Consider the following 22,373-nt stretch of genomic DNA (forward strand, 5'->3'; position numbering starts at 1 on the left):
TCAAAGAGTGGGTACATCGACCTGGTATATCAAGTTTCTGCGATTTTTTACGGCAAATCGGTAGATTTTCGGGATGTGGATTGCTTACTTTCAATTCATGAATGAATAAAGCATGGACATGGTTGAGCTTCTTTGCATGAAAAGACGTTTAAAATAACAAAATCAAGACATATTTAATACAATTGCATTTATATCGAGTCAATTTCTTTTCAATAATATAACGGTATTTATAATACCGGTAATTTGGGTATTTTACCCCCAAAATACCTTTAAATCGACTTTATCTTCTAGGAGTTCGACAGAATTTTTCCTTTCTTCGCTTAAATTTTTCCGTAGCACTTTTCTTCAAGAATCTGATAAGATTTTGCTTGAGGCAGATCAAAAAACTTAAATTTGTTCGAATAGCTTTTTAGATTCACAATACACGGTCTCGTGAAGGTGCGTCGTTGACCTTGCAGTGTTGGATCGTGAATTCTCTTGTTGTGCTGCTTGCCTTTTTTGAAATCTCTGTAAATGAAAACTAAAGGGGTTGATATGTGCGAGTTAATGACGCGCCTTATCAACACATTGTGTTGGAGTTCACTGCTTGTTTTTCAGTGTGAGACCCTCCACTACCCACTCAGCATGATATCTTAAAGCAATGTTGTTATTTGCTGACATATGTTGATGTAATGTTACTAAAATGGATGGAATTTTAAACAAGTTGGATTTTGCAATCGCTAGCGATGGCAATATTCGTCATGGGAACGTTAGCTTCTGGGATATGAAAATGTTAAGGTACAGTTCGTTTGTAGTATCTTCTGAATTGAAGGGGCTATGTAATTTTGTGTTGACATCTCTTTTTTAACATTTTTAATTATTTTCTTCGCATACAAGAAAGCTGTTATGTACCAATTATTTATTTTCGTTGGATTATATATGGTTTTCGGAAGTTAACGCATTTAAGTTTCAGGTTCGCTTTTTCGGCGTAAAGTATACATAAGGTGTCCCAAAAGCACCGGGACTTGTTCTGTAACTTCGAAAGTAAGATAGATACAGACATGATCTTGATCTTATTTTAAAGATCAACTCAATACCTATCGATTAAAACCAAGATCAGCTCAATCGAATAAAAATTGACCGAGTTATGGCAATTTGAAATCAGCGAGGAAAGTTTACGCCTACGGTTTTTAAGGAAGATTCTTCATCGCCGTAAATCGAAAAGTCGGCCGATAAAGTGATGCTTATTGTGTTTTTTTATTTTCGAGGTGTCATTTATCAACATTTTGTACCATCAAACACAACAGTTGACAGTGCGTATTATTGCAAAGTACTAAAGGAGTTGAGAATGCACATTTCCCGGAAACGGTCGGACTTGAAAGCTTCGTGGATACTCCATCAAGACAATGCGCGGCCTCACACATCGAGCTTAACACGTGAATTTATGAGTAAAAATGGAGTTGAAACAATCCCTCATCCCCCTTATAGCCCTGACTTGGCTCCATGTGATTTTTGGATGTTTCCTACGCTTAAAAAGGAGCTTCGCGGACGAAGATTCGTATCGAAGACCGAAATCCAGAATGCAATTCAAAACTTCTTCAACTCCATCCCAGAGGAAGAATTCAGGAAAACAATGTTGGATAAGTGGCAAGAGCGCATGAAAAAGTGCATCCGGTTTGATGGACGGTACTTTGAAAAGCAAAAGGAAGTTATGGAAGATTCGGAGGAAAGTGGATACGAATATTAACTTTTTGAATCCTGGTAAGCGAAAAATCTTCCTAAAAACCGTAGGGGTAAACTTTCCTCACTAATTTCAAATTGTCATAACTCGGTCAATTTTTATTCGATTGAGCTGATCTTGGTTTTAATCGATAGGTATTGAGTTGATCTTTAAAATGAACCAAAATCATGTCTGTATCTATCATACTTTTGAAGTTACAGAACCAGTCCCGGTACTTTTGGGACACCCTACGTATGATATTTTTACTCTACACATATGCCCGAATACGCATCATAAGGGACCTATGTGCTTCCTAAGTTGCCAAGTATTAATTATTGCTTGATGATTGGTCTAAAACATTCAATACAACCAGTAAAAATTAACTGTCTCCTACGAGATTCGAACCCCCGCTCGCACAAAAAGGGACGTCAGCAAAACGCCAGTATGGCGTCGTTTACAACTGAGCTATCTCCGATCACGTGGTTTATCGGAGAAAAAAGAACAGTTAAGTGATCTCGGACGCTGAGCGGGGCTTCACAAAAGAAGACCTTGAGGTTTCGGCGGTGCGGTGATATGAGACAACGGATGAAGTGCATTTCTCTGTGAGACATTGTTTGCCTATGCTTTCATGTGTCACAAGGTTCATCTCAGCATGCATTTGCTATCGCGGCAGTAAACTGAGGCAATATTTCTGTATTCATGGATTAAATCCATCAATCGAGTTCTGATTTTGGCTCATATATCCGTAACGGGTCCTCCAGAGCAATTTTCCACCTTGTACGATGGTTATTATTTCTTTATATCTATGTTTAAAATTTGAGGTGGGATAATGGCGGCTTCTCAAGAGCAACGAGGTAGGCGATCTTTTGCACCAACGAACAGAAAACTGATGGCGAAAAATAGCCAATGAAAACCTCCCAAAAAAAAGAATTTGCCTAAAAACGGAACTTCGTGGTTCTGCGCAGATTTACCAGTCAGACACGACATCTCAAGGTGGAAAAAAACTCGCTGAAAGCGAATTTTAGAAATCAACACAACTTGACGTAGAGACATGATTGGCTAAAAAATACAACGGTTTTTGATACATCGGAAAATCAACCAAAAATCGAAGACTGGGCGAAACGCTCAAGGTCGCAGAGGCATAGGGAATCCCATAGCGATAGCAACGGAACGATTGTAATATCATGGGGAACTCCGTTCCCATGACAATCAGTATTGTCAGGATAAGACTGACAATATCAACATTGATATAAGCTTGATAGAGCGGCAATCAAGGAAGTGTCAAGAAGTGTCAACCTGATAACAGTGTTGACGGGGGCATATCAATATTGTGTAAGATTATTGTAATGTTACTTCAACCTTACTATCAATGTTGTTGCAATGTTCAGGGAAGTCCCTGGCACTAGCACCTCAACATTGATGCAATCTTAACTCATTCTTACTAAGATGGATATATGGCTGCAATGTTGATGTGTAAGATGTGCAATATTATACTAAGATTGTATTAAGGTTCTATGCTGAGTGGGTAGTATCTTCGCAATGGTGGAACCATTTCCTTTCGGGACTTCACCATTCAACTGTTGACCTACCTACCTACCTACCTCACCTGGTTGATGGTAAACAACATGTTGGCAGTTTCGTTTTGCAAACAAACCAAAGTTTGGGAAATTTGTTTGAAGCTCGTCATCCACCATGTACGTAGGTACTAGGTAGGTCAATAGCAGAAAAAAGAGTGATGACTGTCCTGTCGTGCTAAGGAAAAACGCCGTATGAACCTTCAGGTATTGCCAAATTTCCTTTGGCAAATCACGATATCTCTGAAAAATGTGTAAATGTTTTTCCTCCAATTTTTAAGATAATTTTATTCGCAATTTCACCTAAAGTTCCTAAAAAAATCAAAGACAAATATTCATAGCTTCCCTTAAAAATAAGCATATTGTCGGAGGAAATTTGGCAACTCTCGAATGTTCATACGGCGTTTTTCCTTAGCACGGCAGTGTTGCTCCCCTAAAATTTTCCATAAGAAAGTGTTAAGTCCAAGAAATTAAAAGATTCCACCTGTTGCCAAGAGACTGCAGTGTATAGGGTATCTTGTCTCTAGAGGTGATGAACAGGGCAGAGAGTATGTTGCACGCAAGAGATAAAGCCAACTGAATACACATTCAAAGTAATAATTCGCTCGAAAATCACGTTGAGCACACCAAAAAAGTCTTAAACCCACTCCTTAGCGGGCAATTTGCGTAGTTTGGAATACGCTTTATCAAATAGACCGCGTATGCAAACGGTTTTTCTTGGTGGCCAGCAATCAGGATTGCCTGGTGAAGTAACCTTTGAAGTTAAAGAAATTAATTGACTTCACTAAGTTCATATCTGAAAGATTTAGTTAAATATTGTTATATTATTAATTTGTCAAATTAAAGTTGGAACGTGTAAGAAAATCTAATCTTTGGAACTATACAGTTAAAAGACAAATAACTAAACGAAAGTACCTATGTCAATTACACCGATAAAATGATTAAATTATAATTATCTCTGTCTTTGATATTTAATATTTTACCAAAAATAATTACTAATCAACTGAAAGTTAAAAATCAATTAAAATTAAATTATTTAAAACTGTAATTAAATAGCTGAAAAAAAATATAAATTAAATATGAGTAAAGATTATAATCTTATACCTTTTGTATCAGGGTTAGTTGAAAATAAAGAAGAGTTTACTGTCTCGAAATTTACTAACATATAAGAATTTTTATATTATTACCATTTAAGAGTTAAAATAAATACATTTTTAGATTTCACATAAAATCATGTTTTAAATATCTAGTTATCAAATAAAACAATTTAATTAAATGTTGTTTAACTATTTCATGATTTAAATTATAAATATAAAGAATAAGGCGTTTTCGTTCCTATGTTTCTCGGACTATTGAATCAAAATATAAACTTCGTTTTTTTCCACCATTAATAACCTTTCAGTGTTGTGCATGTTTTCCTAAAAAAAACTTAATTTTTTGGACGTCCCGATGTCTGCGGGGTCAAACCGAACTGATCCACGAAAGTAGAGGTTATTTTCGGAGTTGACGCGAGAAATCCTATCATTTCACTTCGTACACGAAATCACTTCTTAACACTTTTACAAACCAATCCGTGTTGATAGGCATTACAGGGTTTATAAAAGAAAAGAGGGACACACTAAAATGGAATTATTCGCAAAATAAAATTGCCGTCTTTATTTACCTGTGGACCGTGCGAAAGAGTAAATATGACTGCAATTATAGTTGGACCCAGCGAAACCATTGTAAAAGAGCGGAGAGGAGCGAACTGTTCGGTGTGCGTTGATATTTATACCCAAGTTTTCTCAAAAAATGTTGCAGTCAGAGAATTAAAGTGTGTAAAAATGGGGAAAAGGTTTTTGGCAGACATGCGTGTGTAAATCAGTCACATGTCAGACGGCACATTTTTTTTTGGCGTCTATGATTTTTTTCCTCTGAATGCTCCGCACTAAATGGAGTTTTACACTCAAGCCAGAACTCCTAAAATTCCAACCATTGCTCATGCTGTAATGGAATATTCCAAGACCAAAACTCATAGGCTCTTTAGAGATGACTTTTTAAAAAAAATGAAAGGCTCGAATAGTTTCCATTGAAACTGAGAACTGAGAACTCCATTGAAACTTTGTTTATTTCAAAGTACTTTAACTTTCGTAAAGTTTCGCGATAAATACGGTGGAGCCCGCGCTTTTCTCTGAGGCACAGAGATCAAGGTTGCAACATTTTCTCACTGCACAGAATGCCAGGGTTGTATATATTGTGCGATTTAATTCAAGTAGGTTTATGTTTTTAAGCGTGCCAGTAGGGCTCGCTTTTTGAAATCACTCGGATGTACCATAGTACAGCACACAGATCAACCAATGCTATTCAACGGGTCGTCCAAATACTTTTTTCCTCGCACCCGTTTCTTTGTCTTTGAACCATTACACTGTCAAGCCCTGATGGTCTTTTACCAAAAAATCTAATGAACTGCTAATTGGAAACCCTTGAGAACATTTTTCTGTCAAAACCGTATTATTCAATTTGACAGAAACCTCATAGGAGCTTTCTTACGCTCGGAGGACTCAACTCTAGAACCTTCTTTCCCGCCAAAACTCTATAGCCAATGAGCGTCTTGCACTGTAAGTGCAATCTGTGATGAGCCTCGTGACTCATTATACTATGTACTAACCATGGCCCCTGCCGAAATCCACTTAAACCACTACAGTTATCTCGCGATATAGCTTTGGGTGTCCGGTTTCGAGCAAGGCAATAAAAGACGGCGAGGCGATTAACCGATTAACCATTCACCGTGATGCCAGGATCCACCAAATTTTCTCAAAAATTGTTTTCCGTCTATTTAGCGAGTTTTTCTTTACTTTCCGTTGAAGTGTACAAATAAAAAGAGACCTCATTTGTACAAATCGGCCGAATAGGAGAGAAGTTACAGTTCGAAATCCAAAGAGATTAACTGAACGCGATTTCGATGCACGGCAGTTCGCCCAAATCACGGTCGTGCGCAAATGCCGCATATCAGCTTAAAATCAAGATAATTGGACGGAATCTTTAAAATTAATTTACATTCAACGTTCATGAATCAATATTTTCTCCCAAATTTAGCAAAAAGTACCAATTGATGCAAAAAGCAAGACGTGAAAATAAGAGGTATTTGTCCAACATTTCAGTTATTCGGCACGCTTTTCCAACATACTCATGTTGGATTTTTTCTTCTTGTTTTAAAGTTGGGACTATTTCACTGAGGATACAGATGGTTTTGCACACCACTCTTGCCACGGCATGTCAAGTTTTTTTGGTGTGTTTTTGGTAGAAAGCAGATCCATGCAATTTGCTTCGTGGAGCCCATTTCATTCAGACCAGGAAAAGTCGTTTACGAGGAAAAAAATGACTGATGGATCCGCTAACATTTTTACTGGGTTAAGCTCCGGTGCTACGTCGGCGAATCTGTACGAGAGATCGTGAGTTCAAGCCAAATCAAAAGTTTTGCAAAAACCTAACTATTGTAACTTAACCTTGTAACTATTACTACCGGAAGGGTCAGGAAAAAGTGGAAAATACAAAAATTGTATGCTTACCATTAGCTCCAAAATGGATAAGTATGTGCCTGATGTATCCTTCAAGATACGAGAGTGTTTTCTCTTGAGTATTTGAACTCCAGTTTTCATCTCAACTTGATTAAAAAACGCTCTTTTGGAAAATTTGCCCTAATACACAAAAATTAGATCACTATTCAATTTGACTGACACAAAGGATTTGGTATTCTAGTAAATTGGATTAATCAAATCAACGAATGCGGAAATCACCAAGTATAACTTTAAAATGTTCAAATGCGGAAACCACCAAGTATAACTTTAAAATGTTCAATGTGGCCGTTGAATTATTCATACAATTTTAAACAAGTTGGTTTTTGCAATCGCTAGCGATAGCAATATTCGTCATGGGAACTTTTGCTTCTGGGATATGAAAATTTTAAGGTAGGTACAGTTCGTTTGTAGTATCTTCAGAATTGAAGGGGCTATGTAATTTTGTGTCGACATCTCTTTTTTAACATTTTTAATTTTTTTTCTTTGCATACAAGAAAGCTGTTATTTACCAATTATTTATTTTCGTTGGATTATGTATGGTTTTTGGAAGTTAACGCATTTAACTTTCAGTTTCGTTTTTTCGGCGTAAAGTATGATATTTTTACTCTACGCATATGCCCGAATACGCATCATAACGACGGTGAAACTACCAAACCACGTATCTCGTTTGCGGTGTTTAAAAATCTCCGCTCACATTTTATTTTTTTGAAGTAGACCAAATCAATATCATTCCTTGAAATTTTCACAGAATTTTCTCCGCACGAAGAGGAAAAATCACGGAAATTTTCAAGACTGGACGTTAAGTAGCTTTTCATTTAAAAAATAAAGTATGACAGGAAGTCTGCGACGTCGCAAACCGAGATACGTGGTTTGGTAGTTTCACCGTCGATAAGTGACCTATGTGCTTCCTAAGTTGCCATTTTTTTCATTCAAATAGATGTAACCGAAATGTTAGATGTGTACTACCTATACTACTTTCATGTCATTGCTTTATTTATTTATTTACTTTTTGCGTAGGTATAAATTGTTATTTTTTGCTGAATTTTGGAGGAAAATATTGCTTTAAGAACGTGGAATGTAAATTAATTTTATTGAAAAAAGAAAATACCATCATTAATTTGGGCGAACAGAGAAAATATACATCAATATTTGGGTCAACATCTCCCTGATTATATAAAGGATGAATATATTAGTATTTCTGTATCAAAAAACTTAGCTTTTGTCTTCAGAGATACGATGATTCTAGTCCCAGTCAATTTGTTTTATTGAAAAAACAAAAAAAAAAAAAATAAATAAAAAAAAAAACAACTGAAATGTTAGACATACTATTTTCATGTCTTTCTATTTGTATCAATAGGTACTTTTTGCTTAACTTACGAACGTTGAATGCAAATTAACTTTATTGAAAAAAGAAAATAACGTCATTAATTTGGGGGAACATGTGGCTGATTATATGAAGGAGGTATATTCCAGTATTTTTGTTTAACATATTAACTCACGAGAAAATGTTCGTACATTTATCATCTAGTATTAATTATTTTTTGATGATTGGTCTAAAACATTCAATACAACCATTAAAAATTATCTCCCATCGCCGGGTATCGAACTCCCGATCACCTATTGCCCGCACCTTATCAAAAATATGGGGCGCCTCAGTCGACTAGGCTATCACAGATCGGCGAAAGGATGGGAAAAAATAGCATTTAAAAGACTCGGACGATGGGCGGGACTTATCACAAGAGTTGTCCTTGAGCGATTCGGCGATTCGCGTCTTCGTAGCTTCTGGAGAAATGAGCTAAGCGCCTTTCTCTGTGAGACATTGTTTGCCTATGCTATCATGTGTCTCAAGGTTCATATCAGCAGGCATTTGCCATCGCGGCAGTAAGCTGAGGCAATATTTCTGTATTCATGGAATAAATCAATCAATCGAGTTCCGATTTTGGCTCATATATCCGTAACGGGTCCTCCAGAGCAGTTTTCCACCTTGCACAATAGTTATAATTTCTTTATTTCTATTTGTAAAATTTGAGGTGGGATAATGGCGGCTTCTCAAGAGCAACGAGGTAGGCGATCTTTTGCACCAACGAACAGAAAACTGATGGCGAAAAATAACCAATCAGAACCTCCCAAAAAAAAGAATTTGCCTAAAAACGGAACTTCGTGGTTCTGCGCAGATTTACCAGTCAGACACGACATCTCAAGGTGGAAAAAAACTTGCTGAAAGCGAATTTTAGCAATCAACACAACTTGACGTAGAGACATGATTGGCTAAAAAATACAACGGTTTTTGATACATCGGAAAATCAACCAAAAATCGGAGACTGGGCGAAACGCTCAAGGTCGCAGAGGTATAGGGAATCCCATAGCGAAAGCAACGGAACGATTGTAATATCATGGGGAACTCCGTTCCCATGACAATTAAGCAGACAAATTTGGAGCTTGATGTCCAGTGTTGTGAACATGTCAAGCGCTCTTAACATCATCGCAATTATTTGGTGTATAACATCTCGCTGGTCAACGATATCCGCTGTTAAATCCGGCAGGCGCAACAAAAGCGACCCGCTTGTGAGAACGTAAGTGTAGCATTTGATGCATATCTGCCATGTTGAAGGCGCTACGCACGATGTGCGCTCATGATTCGGATTCGAGCGAGTTTGTTGCATGTAAGGACTGAGTAAGGCAGAAAGGAACCAACGCACATTTTGGAAAAAATTGAGTTATGAGTGGTTTTGAACTCAACCACTGCTCTACTATCCATCGCCAACAATTCAAAGTTTTTGTTGGAGCAAATTTTGTAGAAATTGAACTTGAAGTTTATCTTTTACATTGAGTCTTATGCAGGAGCCAAACTTTAAACCTCTTTTTCTCGGTTCGATCCCGATGTGGCTTGGTTCCTCTCCGTTTAACTCCAACCATAAGAGATAGGCAGTCCTGTGCAAAAAAACGTCCTGTGTTGGAGCAATAAAAACGATCTACATTTGAGGTCGTAAGTCGATGGTGAAATTGTTATACCACCCATCTTGGAAAACCCGATTTTTCAGGAGAGCAAGAAAACTGTTTCCCTTCCTTATTTTTGATGATTAAAAGGTAATAATTTCTTGAAGATAGAGATGATTAGAAAAAATCTAATTCAGAAAAAAAATTAGAAAAAACCAATCGAGCCACTCCTAAATTTTCTTGATTCATATTTACGATAAAATAAGCTTTCAAAGTTACCAGGTTTGGCCCGACTTTTCCCATGCACTCGATCCAATGCGCGCCATGGCATATTAGGTAACCCGCACTGCATGTAAAAAGTATAGGTAGCAGGTTACCTTTTTAAATGATTATTCTAATTTCTGATGAAAAAGGTAAATTTCCTTCTTCCGGTGGAGGGATTTCCTTAAATGGACGTATTTCTACCAAACAGACCTACGTGGAGGTGAGAAATATGGGGTGTGCTGTAGAAATCTGCATAAAAAGCAATGTAAAAGTGGGCGTGATTCCTTTTGAAGAATTGGAAAAGCGGGATATTAGATTCTATCAAACGGACCTATGTGCCAACTGAATGCGGGATTCATGAGCCGCGGGCATGGCAAGAGAGCCTTGTGGACAGGGCTCATGAGTTAATGCCCCCCGACGACGACGGCGACGTTGCGCCGAGCAGCTTTTTCATTGCCTCTGACGTCACTGGCGCTTTAATATTCTCATTCACTCTTACGGCCAGAGAACTAACGAGCATACCCCATATTTCTCACCTCCACATAGGTCTGTTTGATAGAAATACAAATACAAGTATGAGCAACATCGATGACATCTCTTGCCCGCATTCGTGCATCATTCCGTTATTTGCTGACATCTGACACACGCCTACCGGTCACTTCCTTAAGCGGGTGACTATGGCCTGAGGCTGCCTTACTCACCTCTACTGTGGTACTCAGTAGATCATTTAGTTTGTGACGGAAAAAACCAGTGGTGTGATAATCGATCTTTTCTCATAGGTTTAAATGCCATAACAATCGATATATCGCAATTCACGCCACGCCGCGCCACTGAAATAAACGTGAAGTTGATTTAACATTCTGAATGTAAAAAAAGAGAGTGAGAACTTATGAAACGCTGAATCACCCGCTACAATAACAAACAGTTAATTCAGCAATGCGAAGATGTAAAACTAACTGATGTGGCAGGTAATTCAGCATTTTCAAGTTCTTGCACACTTTTTTACATCCAGATCGTTAAATCAACTTCACTTTTTTTCGGTGTGTGCTTTGCATCTTAATGTTGAAACACTTAGTCCAAAAGCTTCAAAAGCGCATAATTACCCAATCGCACGCGCTCCAGTTGGCGCGATTTACGAGGTTGCGAGTAAGGAGGGGGAGGAATTTTGTCATATTTTTTGATATTTTTGCCCACAAAATTTTTGGATGAATATGTAAAATATCTTGAAAGATAAAAAGTTTGCTTGTTTTTCTGTTTTTGGGTTGTTTGTTTGGGCCTACGGAGAGAAGTACGAAATTGAAATTTTTGGTAAAAATGGGGGAGCGTCAATTCTATTTGAGGAAAGGCTCCCTAAAACTCTCTGCACCTCTTTGATTCAACTAGACTTAATTATCTTTCAAGGAAATCCCATCTTGTTATACCTGAACCGGTTGAACCGTTTGATTTGCGTCAGCTGAAGGCTCTTTCTTTTTCTGTGTCGGAAAACTACGCGACGGCGCGCGGCGCGGCGCAAAATATGTAAATTACGAATTAACGCTGAGATAACACAACCACGAACTTTGTTGATTTTTCAATGAAGTACCTACAGGTAAAAGTAAAGGTAAATGCGATGTTCTAATTTATTAAGCATTTCAGCTTCATTTGAAGAATAAAAATCCATTTTCTTAGCTATTTACTTTTGTTTATACGAAAAATAAAATCAATGAAACCAAAATCCTCAGTGCTGTGTTGAAACTGGTTGTGAAACCCGAACAGGAGCCCAAACCATGACCTGCAAGAAGCTGGAACCTGTACTAGAATCACAAATCAATAAACTTGTTGCACGTTTCAGCTAGGGTATAAGGAAGAGTAATTCCTCATTGAAAATGGCTTAAATTCACGATGAGCGCATCGGGAAATTCTAAAGCACGCCCCTGAAATCACATTCTGCGTATAAATGCGCATTTTTTTAAGCTTCCCGTTTCCAAACGCTACGCCACTGGCTCTGCGTGATTTTTGAGCCATTTTTCGAAAGGAGCAACGATTCGCTTTGCTCAGGACCAGGAGGCTAATTATTGAAATTGATAGACAAAGCAATTGACAAAGAAGACAAAAAGGATATGGAGGGATCCTATTGGTGGAAGCGGGTGGTTGCAATAGACAAAGGACGGATGTAATAAGCCAACTACGGCAACCCACGAGAGACCAGACAGTTAGTCCATCATTTACCCCCTTAGTCTATAAGAACCACCCATCTCAACCAAGAGGATCGTCCTACACTCCTCATGTCTTTTTTTTTTTTTTTTAACTACCTCAAATAGCTCACATGGGCTAATCCTCGCGCCTTACTCCCGTCCCCCTCTGTCCCTACAGCCAGTTCCAGGCAACCATTATTTGGACTACATTTTGCAATTTGGAACTACAAACTCTAGCCCGGTTTAAAAGCAACGTATGTGCCATCAGTTTCCCTATGCACATAAGTGTTTTTCCAGAAGAGCCGGAATTTAAAGTTCCAAATTGCAAAATGCAGTACATTTGAGACCATCAAACTCGGGTCGCCTGGCTGGGAATCGAACCCAGGACCTACCGATCATAGTGCGAGCGTTACAACCACTACACCATAGGAGGCCGACATTTTTTGTTTGTTTTGTTTGTCTGTAGCTTTGTCTATGTCGCAGGCTAAAGGTCAAATCCGGCATTTAGGCAAATGCCTAGGCAAATAGAAAAGAAATGGTAAAAATCATTGAAATTCGTCGATTGCCTAGGCATTTGCGCAAATGCCTGAAGATTTGACCAAATGCCGAAGGCTGATTAGGCAAATAGTAAACTGTGTTTTTAATGAGGTCAAGGTGACTTTGACGCAGTGAGGGGGCAAATTGGCAACGATGTGTGTTGAGACGTGTGCGAGGGAGACATTGTTTTGAGGAAAGGTGGCGGACAATCTTGACGGTCCTCAGCGCACAATGAGAGTTCGTTATCCACCTTGAAATCATTATTTTGAACATTTCAAAATTTGATCGTGGTCCGTTGGACCCAAGAAACATCGAAGGAATTGTTCTTGACGTCCGCAATGTTTACCAAATTGAAGCACCCGCAGGTGTCATCAAAAATTGGTGTTCGCGGGAAGAATTAAAACAAGTAGAGGCAATAATATTTGAAATATCTCAGGTTCCGAGGGATAAGCTAGTGTCGGTCCGCGAAGCAGTTTCTGGCGTTTCGTTATTTGAAGGGCAAGGCTTTGTCAAGTGTAATTGCCAAGCCAGTAAAAATCAATGTGCGACCAAACGATGTTCTTGCTTCAAAAATCAGAGAAGATGTTCCAGCAAAAGTGCCACCAACCCATCGCGTGCTCGAACAAGTAACGCTACTGCCTCATTCTTTTTAAGGTACAGACTTTCTTTTTTTTCTTTTTTTCTTTGGCCGTGGTTTTTTGGATTATTGCAAATTGACTTTTTCTCAGATTTTGACTATTTGCCTGAAAAGGAACATCATTTGCCTTTTTGCCTAACGTGCCCTCGGCATTTACGCAAATGCCTAGGCTTTTATGTAATTGCCTCGTCATTTAGTCAAATGCCTAGGCAAATAGCCAATCTACGTTTTCGATTAAACTTGACCATTTGCCTAGGCATTTGCCTAAATGCCGGATTTGACCTTTAGCCTGCGACATCTATACATTTCAATAATCGGACCACCACCAGTTCCAAAGTGCCCTCGAGATCGTGGCCCAGGTCTCGTTCGATTTCAAAAGTTCGCCAAATCTCGTCTTTCCGGGATCAATGGCTCCATCCGAGAATCATCAGTTCAGTCTGGGGTCATCCCAGGTTGGTGGGTTGAGGTCCAGGTACTTGATGCATGTCTTCAGACGTATGAAGACACCCTCTTGAGATGACCGAGTGGCACAACCGATCCATCCCCCGACTGATGGTGCGTCGACTATGAAACCGCATCTATACTTATATTGAGTTTTCCGATAGCACGCGGCCTGTCGGGGATTCTTGCAGCGATTGCGTTTGTAGCGATCGGGGAGATCGGCATAGGCGTTCTTGGCTGTGATGCAATGAATGTCGGCCTGCTGTTTAGTTTTATAGGCCGAGCCATCCCAGATGCTGTATTGCTTGCACGGGTCGTTCTTCTCGAATTTCATCAGTGCCGCTATCCAGGGATTTTGCCGCTCGGTGAACCTGACTTCGCGCTTTCCCCTCCCTGCCAATACGAACTCCTGCAACAAATTTTCCGAGTGTAGGTTACGACTTTTACGCGGTAAGAAAAAGTAAACATATTTCGATGAATAACACCGTAAGGTGATTCGATGGTTGCCATTTTTTGTGTCAGAACGACGTGCAATATATCGCATCGATTGGCATGATCCTCAATCCTCAATGCAATCCTCAAACTCAAACCATGCTTTTATTGGAATAATCCGGACAATTTCACAACTGATTTCGTACGAGATTAACTTGATTGTAATTTTGATTACCGTAGTTATAGTCACAGAACAAATAAACTTTATTTACATAAGTAAAGTTCAGAAATATGTATCTGTTTTGATAATTTTATTTCCTCTAGTACTAATTTGAATGATTACAATTTTAGCAGAAACCAACCAAACGCCCTTTGATTTTTCAGAAAGAGAATCACCATCACAGTCATAAATATACATATAATCAAGGTATCATTAAATAATATAATATCAGTCAAAATCAATCAATACGTCACCGTTATAAATTCAACGTATTAAAGGCATGCAGGGTTTTATTCAGAGAGGAAGAATATCGCATTCGATACTGATATTGAAACTGCACTCGAATGCGGTATTTTCCCTCTGAAAAAAACCCTGCCTTTATTACGTTGAACTTCTTTGTCAAATTTGGTACATGAATTCTTTTGTCTCATGACAACAGAAGTGCGATCTCAAAATTCGAAAAAAATGAAAAGTAGACGAAATAATGGAATGAATTGTTGCGATAACTTGCACGTCGCTCTGACACAAAAAGTGGCAACCGTCTAAAGTCTAATCTTTTAATCAGCCGCAAAGCACATAATAAAATAAGAACTTAATTTAGGGAAATGCTGCAAAGGAGGGGGAGGGGCAAATCAAAAGGAAAAACCCGGAACGTTTCGAAATATTAACAATTCCGTCATCAACCGGAAACAAAAATGAGTTGTCGATTCCCTGTTATTGTGAGACCGAGGCTGATTACAACAGATTCGGCCTAGAGCAGCAAAATCTAATGATGACATAGTTCCCACATCACGAAAACTGTTTGGCGAATGGAGATCAAGAGAGGCTCATCAAATACTTTAAAACAAATAACTCAGGGTGTTAAGAGCCCTTTTGTCACGGTAGTTTTTACACTTTGAAACAAATCATCCAGGGTGTAAACAGTGCCCTTTCGTCACGGTAGTTTCACTTGAGAAATTACTTTTTTAACCGGCAAAAAATGTCCGCTACTGCTGCTTTTTTTACAAAGTTGCTGACTTTTTGTCTCGTCAAAACGTCAAAACGTTATCGTCAAATTTTTTGTGATTGTGTTTCGTATTAGATTCGATAACCTCGCCACCGATACTAACTTTTAAAAAACAACCGCAATTTTACACTGAACATGCTCGACAATATTGACTTGTTTTTTATATGCGGTGTTGCCACCTTCCAATATATGCGCCGGACGCAATTCGGATAGAGCTCGGGACGCAATTCGGAATGGCCGAGGAACGCAATCCGGATACAGCCAACTTCAAGGCGTTATGTTGATTGGTTCTCCCTTAAATAATTAAAACTGGTGCGGAGAATTTTAAACACAGCAAACGAGATACGTGGTTTGGGAACTTCATCGTCGATTTGTCTTACATGGCAAAGAGAGCACAAAATAACACGAAATTTCGGTTGGTGTATTTTGATTAGTTTTTAAACTATCCAACCAGAGTCGCTTACTCTTCGGACTTTTTTTTTCATCGAGTCGACCCATTAATGTTTCGAATCATTGGCGAATCCAGCAAATTGGCAACATTGTTTTTCTCCATTTGAATCTATGGAAATGTAGCGATTCTTGAAGGGGCCAGGTGCTCCGATATGAGTCGATTGTTTAACGTAGGTTTAAATGGAGGGAATTCGATGTTGCCAAATTGCTGGATCCGCCTCTGTTTCGAACGCGTCTGGGGGCCACGGACCTTTCCTGGCAAGGTGAAGGCCTAATTTTACAGAGAATTGTCGGAGCGTAGGTCAAAATATAGGCTATGATTTTGAAAATTAAAACAACGACTTTAGTAATGGTCTCACCGAAGAATCTAAATTTTCATGTTAAGTCTACTTTTATATGACTCCGAGTGGAAATAAAAACATCCTTGTAAATTTTAAACAGCATTCAGTTTCGATCGGAGCACCTTTTTCTGCCTACAAACTCATCCCTGTGAGCTTAATGCAAACTTAAGCACGATAAGGACATTATCTATGTATCATTTTAACCATCTATTATATATGTTGAACGTGATCTATTAATTGAATACAAATAAAAAATAATACATGGAATGGATTCTGTAAAATTTTGTTTGATATTCTATGATTTTAATTTTATTCGTAAGATGTAAATACGAGTATTATTGATTAATTTGAATGATCTAACCGAGAATGCTCAGTCCTTCCTCTAGAGCCCAATGATAAGGTACAATTGTAAATAGTGTGACCTACATTATGAAGACATAAGAAATAATTCTGCCTAAGGAGTTTTTTTTTAAAACAAAGGTTTAAAAAAAGAAATAAAAATTAACAATAAGATCATGTGTCACATTTTGGTGACAGAGCATAGGGCAGGATATGATTGACGATGGAGGAAGAAAATTGCTTCAAGGTTTGGTTCATTAGGAGTTAATATTTCATCATTCTGCGTAAAAAATACCCGAAAATTCTCTTTGACCAAAAAAAGGGAAAAAAAGAAAGGAAAAAAAATAATAAGCAGTAATTCAAAATACAAGGACAGAAACCGGGGAACCCAAAAAATCGGTAAAATTAGACTAACGCTGTTGCTACTTATTAAGACGATTCACTTTAAACTCGTATAATATGAATAAATATACTGGGTTAAAATGGCAACTCAGCGTGCTGAAGCATCTTGAGAAGAAAGTGTTTAACATCGAAGACTGAACATCTATACATGTAACATCAATATATTACAAAAACGGGTTAAATGGTGACTCTATGTGCTTGAGCATCGTGAGTAGATGTGTTTAGCATCGAGGACTAAAAATCGATATATTTATTATAAAATAAATTATTTTCCTGCTCTAAGCAATTTTTATTTTCATCTCTAAGCATTTTTGTCTTTGTGTGTCACATTAATTATTCAATGAATAATAATATGGTAGATTCTACCATACTGTGATACAGTGATTCGAATATGGTAACAAATATTAAACACTATGATAAAAATTACCGTACGATAGTAAGTATCACCAGAGTTCGTATGAATACTGCTATAATTCTGATTTTTTCCACTAAATAGTATCACTGCGTAAAAAATCAAGTAAATCTATAAATCTATAGTGGATGTTACTAAACTTTCTTTCACTGTTCCTGATTATGTAGATTTACCTGAAAAATCTTTATGTACAAAAATTCCATTCGTAGTTTACCTTTTGACTCCGCAGAAATATTATAAATAACGTGAGCATGAAGAAACGCAGAGAATCCATCACGAAGACGCGAATCGAAGCGAATGGTAAGGCGATTCGGTATTTATACCCATCCTCCTAATGTGTGCAGCCGGCAAAAATGTAATGGAGGCGCACATCTGGATTAATTATACGCACGATGAGTAGCAGAAACCCGTGTGCAAAAGTAGATCTGCGGCTTTTTGTCATGGGAACGGAGTTCCCCATGATATTAGAATCGTTCCGTTGCTTTCGCTATGGGATTCCCTATACCTCTGCGACCTTGAGCGTTTCGCCCAGTCTCCGATTTTTGGTTGATTTTCCGATGTATCAAAAACCGTTGTATTTTTTAGCCAATCATGTCTCTACGTCAAGTTGTGTTGATTGCTAAAATTCGCTTTCAGCGAGTTTTTTTCCACCTTAAGATGTCGTGTCTGACTGGTAAATCTGCGCAGAACCACGAAGTTCCGTTTTTAGGCAAATTCTTTTTTTTGGGAGGTTCTGATTGGTTATTTTTCGCCATCAGTTTTCTGTTCGTTGGTGCAAAAGATCGCCTACCTCGGTGTTCTTGAGAAGCCGCCATTATCCCACCTCAAATTTTAAACATAGATATAAAGAAATAATAACCATCGTACAAGGTGGAAAATTGCTCTGGAGGACCCGTTACGGATATATGAGCCAAAATCAGAACTCGATTGATGGATTTAATCCATGAATACAGAAATATTGCCTCAGCTTACTGCCGCGATCGCAAATCCATACTGAGATGAACCTTGTGACATATGACAGCATAGGTAAACAATGTCTCACAGAGTAATGCGCTTTAATCCGATGTCTCTTATGACGCCAGTGGCCGAACTGCCGAAATCTCAAGGTCGTCTTTTGTGAAGCCCCGCTCAGCGTCCGAGATCACTTAACTGTGCTATTTTCTCCCATCGCTCTCATACGGCGAGATGGCTCAGTCAGCAGAGACACCATTCTGACGTCGGGTAAATGTCACTTTTTGTGCGAGCGGGGGTTCGAATCTCGCAGGGGACAGTTAATTTTTACTGGTTGTATTGAATGTTTTAGACCAATCATCAAACAATAATTAATACTTGGCAACTTAGGAAGCACATAGGTCCCTTATGATGCGTATTCAGGCATATGTGTAGAGTAAAAATATCATACGTAGGGTGTCCCAAAAGTACCGGGACTGGTTCTGTAACTTCAAAAGTAAGATAGATACAGACATGATTTTGGTCTCATTTTAAAGATCAACTCAATACCTATCGATTAAAACCAAGATCAGCTCAATCGGATAAAAATTGACCGAGTTATGACAATTTGAAATTAGTGAGGAAAGTTTACCCCTACGGTTTTTAGGAAGATTTTTCGCTTACCAGGATTCAAAAAGTTAATATTCGTATCCACTTTCCTCCGAATCTTCCATAACTTCCTTTTGCTTTTCAAAGTACCGTCCATCAAACCGGATGCACTTTTTCATGCGCTCTTGCCACTTATCCAACATTGTTTTCCTGAATTCTTCCTCTGGGATGGCGTTGAAAAAGTTTTGAATTGCATTCTGGATTTCGGTCTTCGATTCGAATCTTCGTCCACGAAGCTCCTTTTTAAGTGTAGGAAACATCCAAAAATCACATGGAGCCAAGTCAGGGCTGTAAGGGGATGAGGGATTGTTTCAACTCCATTTTTACTCATAAATTCACGTGTTAAGCTCGATGTGTGAGGCCGCGCTTGTCTTGATGGAGTATCCACGAAGCTTTCAAGTCCGACCGTTTCCGGGAAATGTGCATTCTCAACTCCTTTAGCACTTTGCAATAATACGCACTGTCAACTGTTGTGTTTGGTGGTACAAAATGTTGATAAATGACACCTCGAAAATGAAAAAAACACAATAAGCATCACTTTATAGGCCGACTTTTCGATTTACGGCGATGAAGAATCTTCCTTAAAAACCGTAGGCGTAAACTTTCCTCGCTGATTTCAAAGTGCCATAACTTGGTCAATTTTTATCCGATTGAGCTGATCTTGGTTTTAATCGATAGGTATTGAGTTGATCTTTAAAATGAGATCAAGATCATGTCTGTATCCATCTTACTTTCGAAGTTACAGAACAAGTCCCGGTGCTTTTGGGACACCTTTTGTATACTTTACGCCGAATAAGCGAACCTGAAACTTAAATGCGGTAACTTCCGAAAACCATAAATAATCCAACGAAAATAAATAATTGGTACATAACAGCTTTCTTGTATGCAAAGAAAATAATTAAAAATGTTAAAAAAGAGATGTCAACACAAAATTACATAGCCCCTTCAATTCAGAAGATACTACAAACGAACTGTACCTTAACATTTTCATATCCCAGAAGCTAACGTTCCCATGACGAATATTGCTATCGAATATAATTCTTTTTTTTTTCGCGTGTTTCCTTTTTTTGCGTCAAGAATTTCTCCCCTATTCCATTACCTTGGTTCCAGATATACTTCTGCACTCAGAGGTGCCATTTTTGATAAGTTTCGTGTTGAATTGTGACACAAGGTGACTTGAATCGAATCAAGTCTCTACCGTAGTCTGACATGTGACATGCTAAGGAAAAACGCCGTATGAGCCTTTAGACGTTGCCAAGTTTCCTTCGATAAAAACCGCGATTGTGCTGGGAAAATTTGTGAATATTTTTTTCGAAACATGTTAGACAATTGTTTACGCGATTCAATCTAAAATATCTGAAAGTTTCAAGGCAAAATGTGTATAAATGTTATCAAAAATACATACTTAATCGAGGGAAGTTTGGCAACTCTCGAATGTTCATGCGGCTTTCCTCCTCTGCACGATAGTAATATGAACGTGGTGCTTCTTAAAATAGGAAGCTCCACAATGCGGAGAGAGATATTTACCGAGATTTCTCGGTAAAATTACCAATTCCATAAATGTTAATTTTACCAAGAAAAAACTGGGATCAAATAGAACCCTAAATTCTTGGTGATTTTACCCTTCCTCAGTAAATACACCGAGATTTTTTTTTCAGTGCATTTGCAAAACGAAAACAAGAAACGCCTGCCTATCGGCTGAGCGCTTAAAAGGTTTCACAAAATGTGGGATTTTTCCAAGTTTTTACGTGAAAATTTTTCGCGTGATCTAGAATAGTGCGAGCACTCCGGTTCCACCATTTGCGAGCCTTTTTCCTCAGTCACTTTAGATCTGTAGAATATAGTCTATTCTTTTGTCCGCACCGTTCGCGTGCTACAGTGGCGTGGCGTGCTTTGCGATATATCGATTGTCATGCCATTGAACTAATGGAAAAGGATCGATTATCAGGGTGTTCGCAGCGAACACCTTAATAATCGATTCTTTACCACATGTTTAAATGGCATGACAATCGATATATCGCAAAGCACGCCACGCCTTTGTCAGTGGCGTGGCGTAAATAATCGATTATCGATATCTCGCCATTTGAAGCTATGGTAAAGAATCGATTACTAAGGTGTTTGCTGCGAACACCCCGATAATCGATCTTTTTTCATAGGTTTAAATGGCATAACAATCGATATATCGCAATTAACGCCACGCCACTGGCGTGCAATAAACTTGATACCTTCACCGAGGATATAGTGGAAAATTCCGAGGAGTTCTCTTTGAAATTTTTGAGTGATCAAAGGTCGACTTATCGAAATCCCCTTCTATAACTATTTGCTCATTTTATTTGCGTGCTTTTGCAATTTTTTTTCAAATGAAGAAATACAGCTAGACTGTGCTACATCACTCATGTTTTTCGCAGAATTTGATTTTTTCCCTGTTAAGAGGAGCAACCGACCCAACTGATCTGCAGACACACAAAAAGACAGGCAGACACATAAAAAATGCATTTGTGACTCTTACTTTCCATTAATAGTCTGAACTGCGCACATACTTTCTTGGTGACCAGACGTTTTTCCTGTATATTTGCAATCTCCACAAGTGCACTTTGATCCAGGAATAATGTTTGACTCATTTTTGTATGGGCTGCTCGCACTAAATGGCAGGAAGCACAAAGATCCGTCGATAGCTTTTGATAATCAACAAAACTACGACCCAAACAAGTTTGAGTAATGGCAAAGGAACTGAAAAATTGTAACATTCCTGAAAATTTTCACAAAATACTTTTTGTTGTTGTTTTTTTTTTATTTTGAGATTTGCCACTGAAAAAAAAGTTCGGTAAATCCGGATTAGTTAGCATGAAATGGAACCAGGCTCTGTTCAGTATACACAACTGAATTTTTTGGTCTGTTCAACCAAACTGCTCGGTTTGTACAATCAAATTGTTCGGTTTGTGTGACCGAACTATGTCGAGTTCTGATAGTTCGGTTGTGTGTACTGAACAAAACCTGGTTCAATATCATCCCAACTAGTTCAGTTTAACGAACTTTTTTTTTCAGGATGGGATAAGAAAGATAATAATAATATGCAAAGCAAAAGTACAGAGAAAGTAAAAGGGTCACAATGAAACAATGACGAAACACATAAAGACGCAAAACACGTATGAATCGCAGTTGAAGTTGCGAAAACTTCCAATCATAGTTTATAGGTACGTATGTACATCGACAGTGAAACTGCTGAATCGCGTTTCTCAGTTCTTGACGCGGCACAGTAAATAGTATTGTATAACCCACAGGAGCACAGGTCTGCCATGATAAGGAAATACGCCGTAAGAGCATTCGAATGTTGCCAAATTTCCTGTCATAA

The 22,373-nt window shown here is 38.3% G+C and overlaps 1 protein-coding gene across 1 annotated transcript; it reads right to left on the bottom strand.

Annotated features, from left to right (window-relative positions):
- Nucleotides 1-13,155: 13,155 nt before the first annotated feature.
- Nucleotides 13,156-17,748, bottom strand: LOC109037659 (uncharacterized). The gene is made up of 2 exons (XM_019052428.2): nt 17,637-17,748; nt 13,156-14,229 (listed from the first exon to the last, which is right to left on the bottom strand). Exons 1-2 carry the CDS (start codon nt 17,694-17,696, stop codon nt 13,807-13,809), a joined length of 483 nt encoding a protein of 160 aa, XP_018907973.2. The 5' UTR covers nt 17,697-17,748; the 3' UTR covers nt 13,156-13,806.
- Nucleotides 17,749-22,373: the final 4,625 nt, after the last annotated feature.

The sequence above is a fragment of the Bemisia tabaci genome, chromosome 9 (assembly GCF_918797505.1).
Source record: "Bemisia tabaci chromosome 9, PGI_BMITA_v3".
In the NCBI taxonomy this organism is placed as follows: domain Eukaryota; kingdom Metazoa; phylum Arthropoda; class Insecta; order Hemiptera; family Aleyrodidae; genus Bemisia; species Bemisia tabaci.

Excerpts from the sequence above, each read along its gene's own strand:
- LOC109037659 (XM_019052428.2), bottom strand. The coding sequence starts at position 17,696 with ATGGATTCTCTGCGTTTCTTCATGCTCACGTTATTTATAATATTTCTG. Across the intron at positions 14,230-17,636 it reads TATTTCTGCGGAGTCAAAAG|GAGTTCGTATTGGCAGGGAG; the intron begins GTAAACTACGAA and ends AATTTGTTGCAG.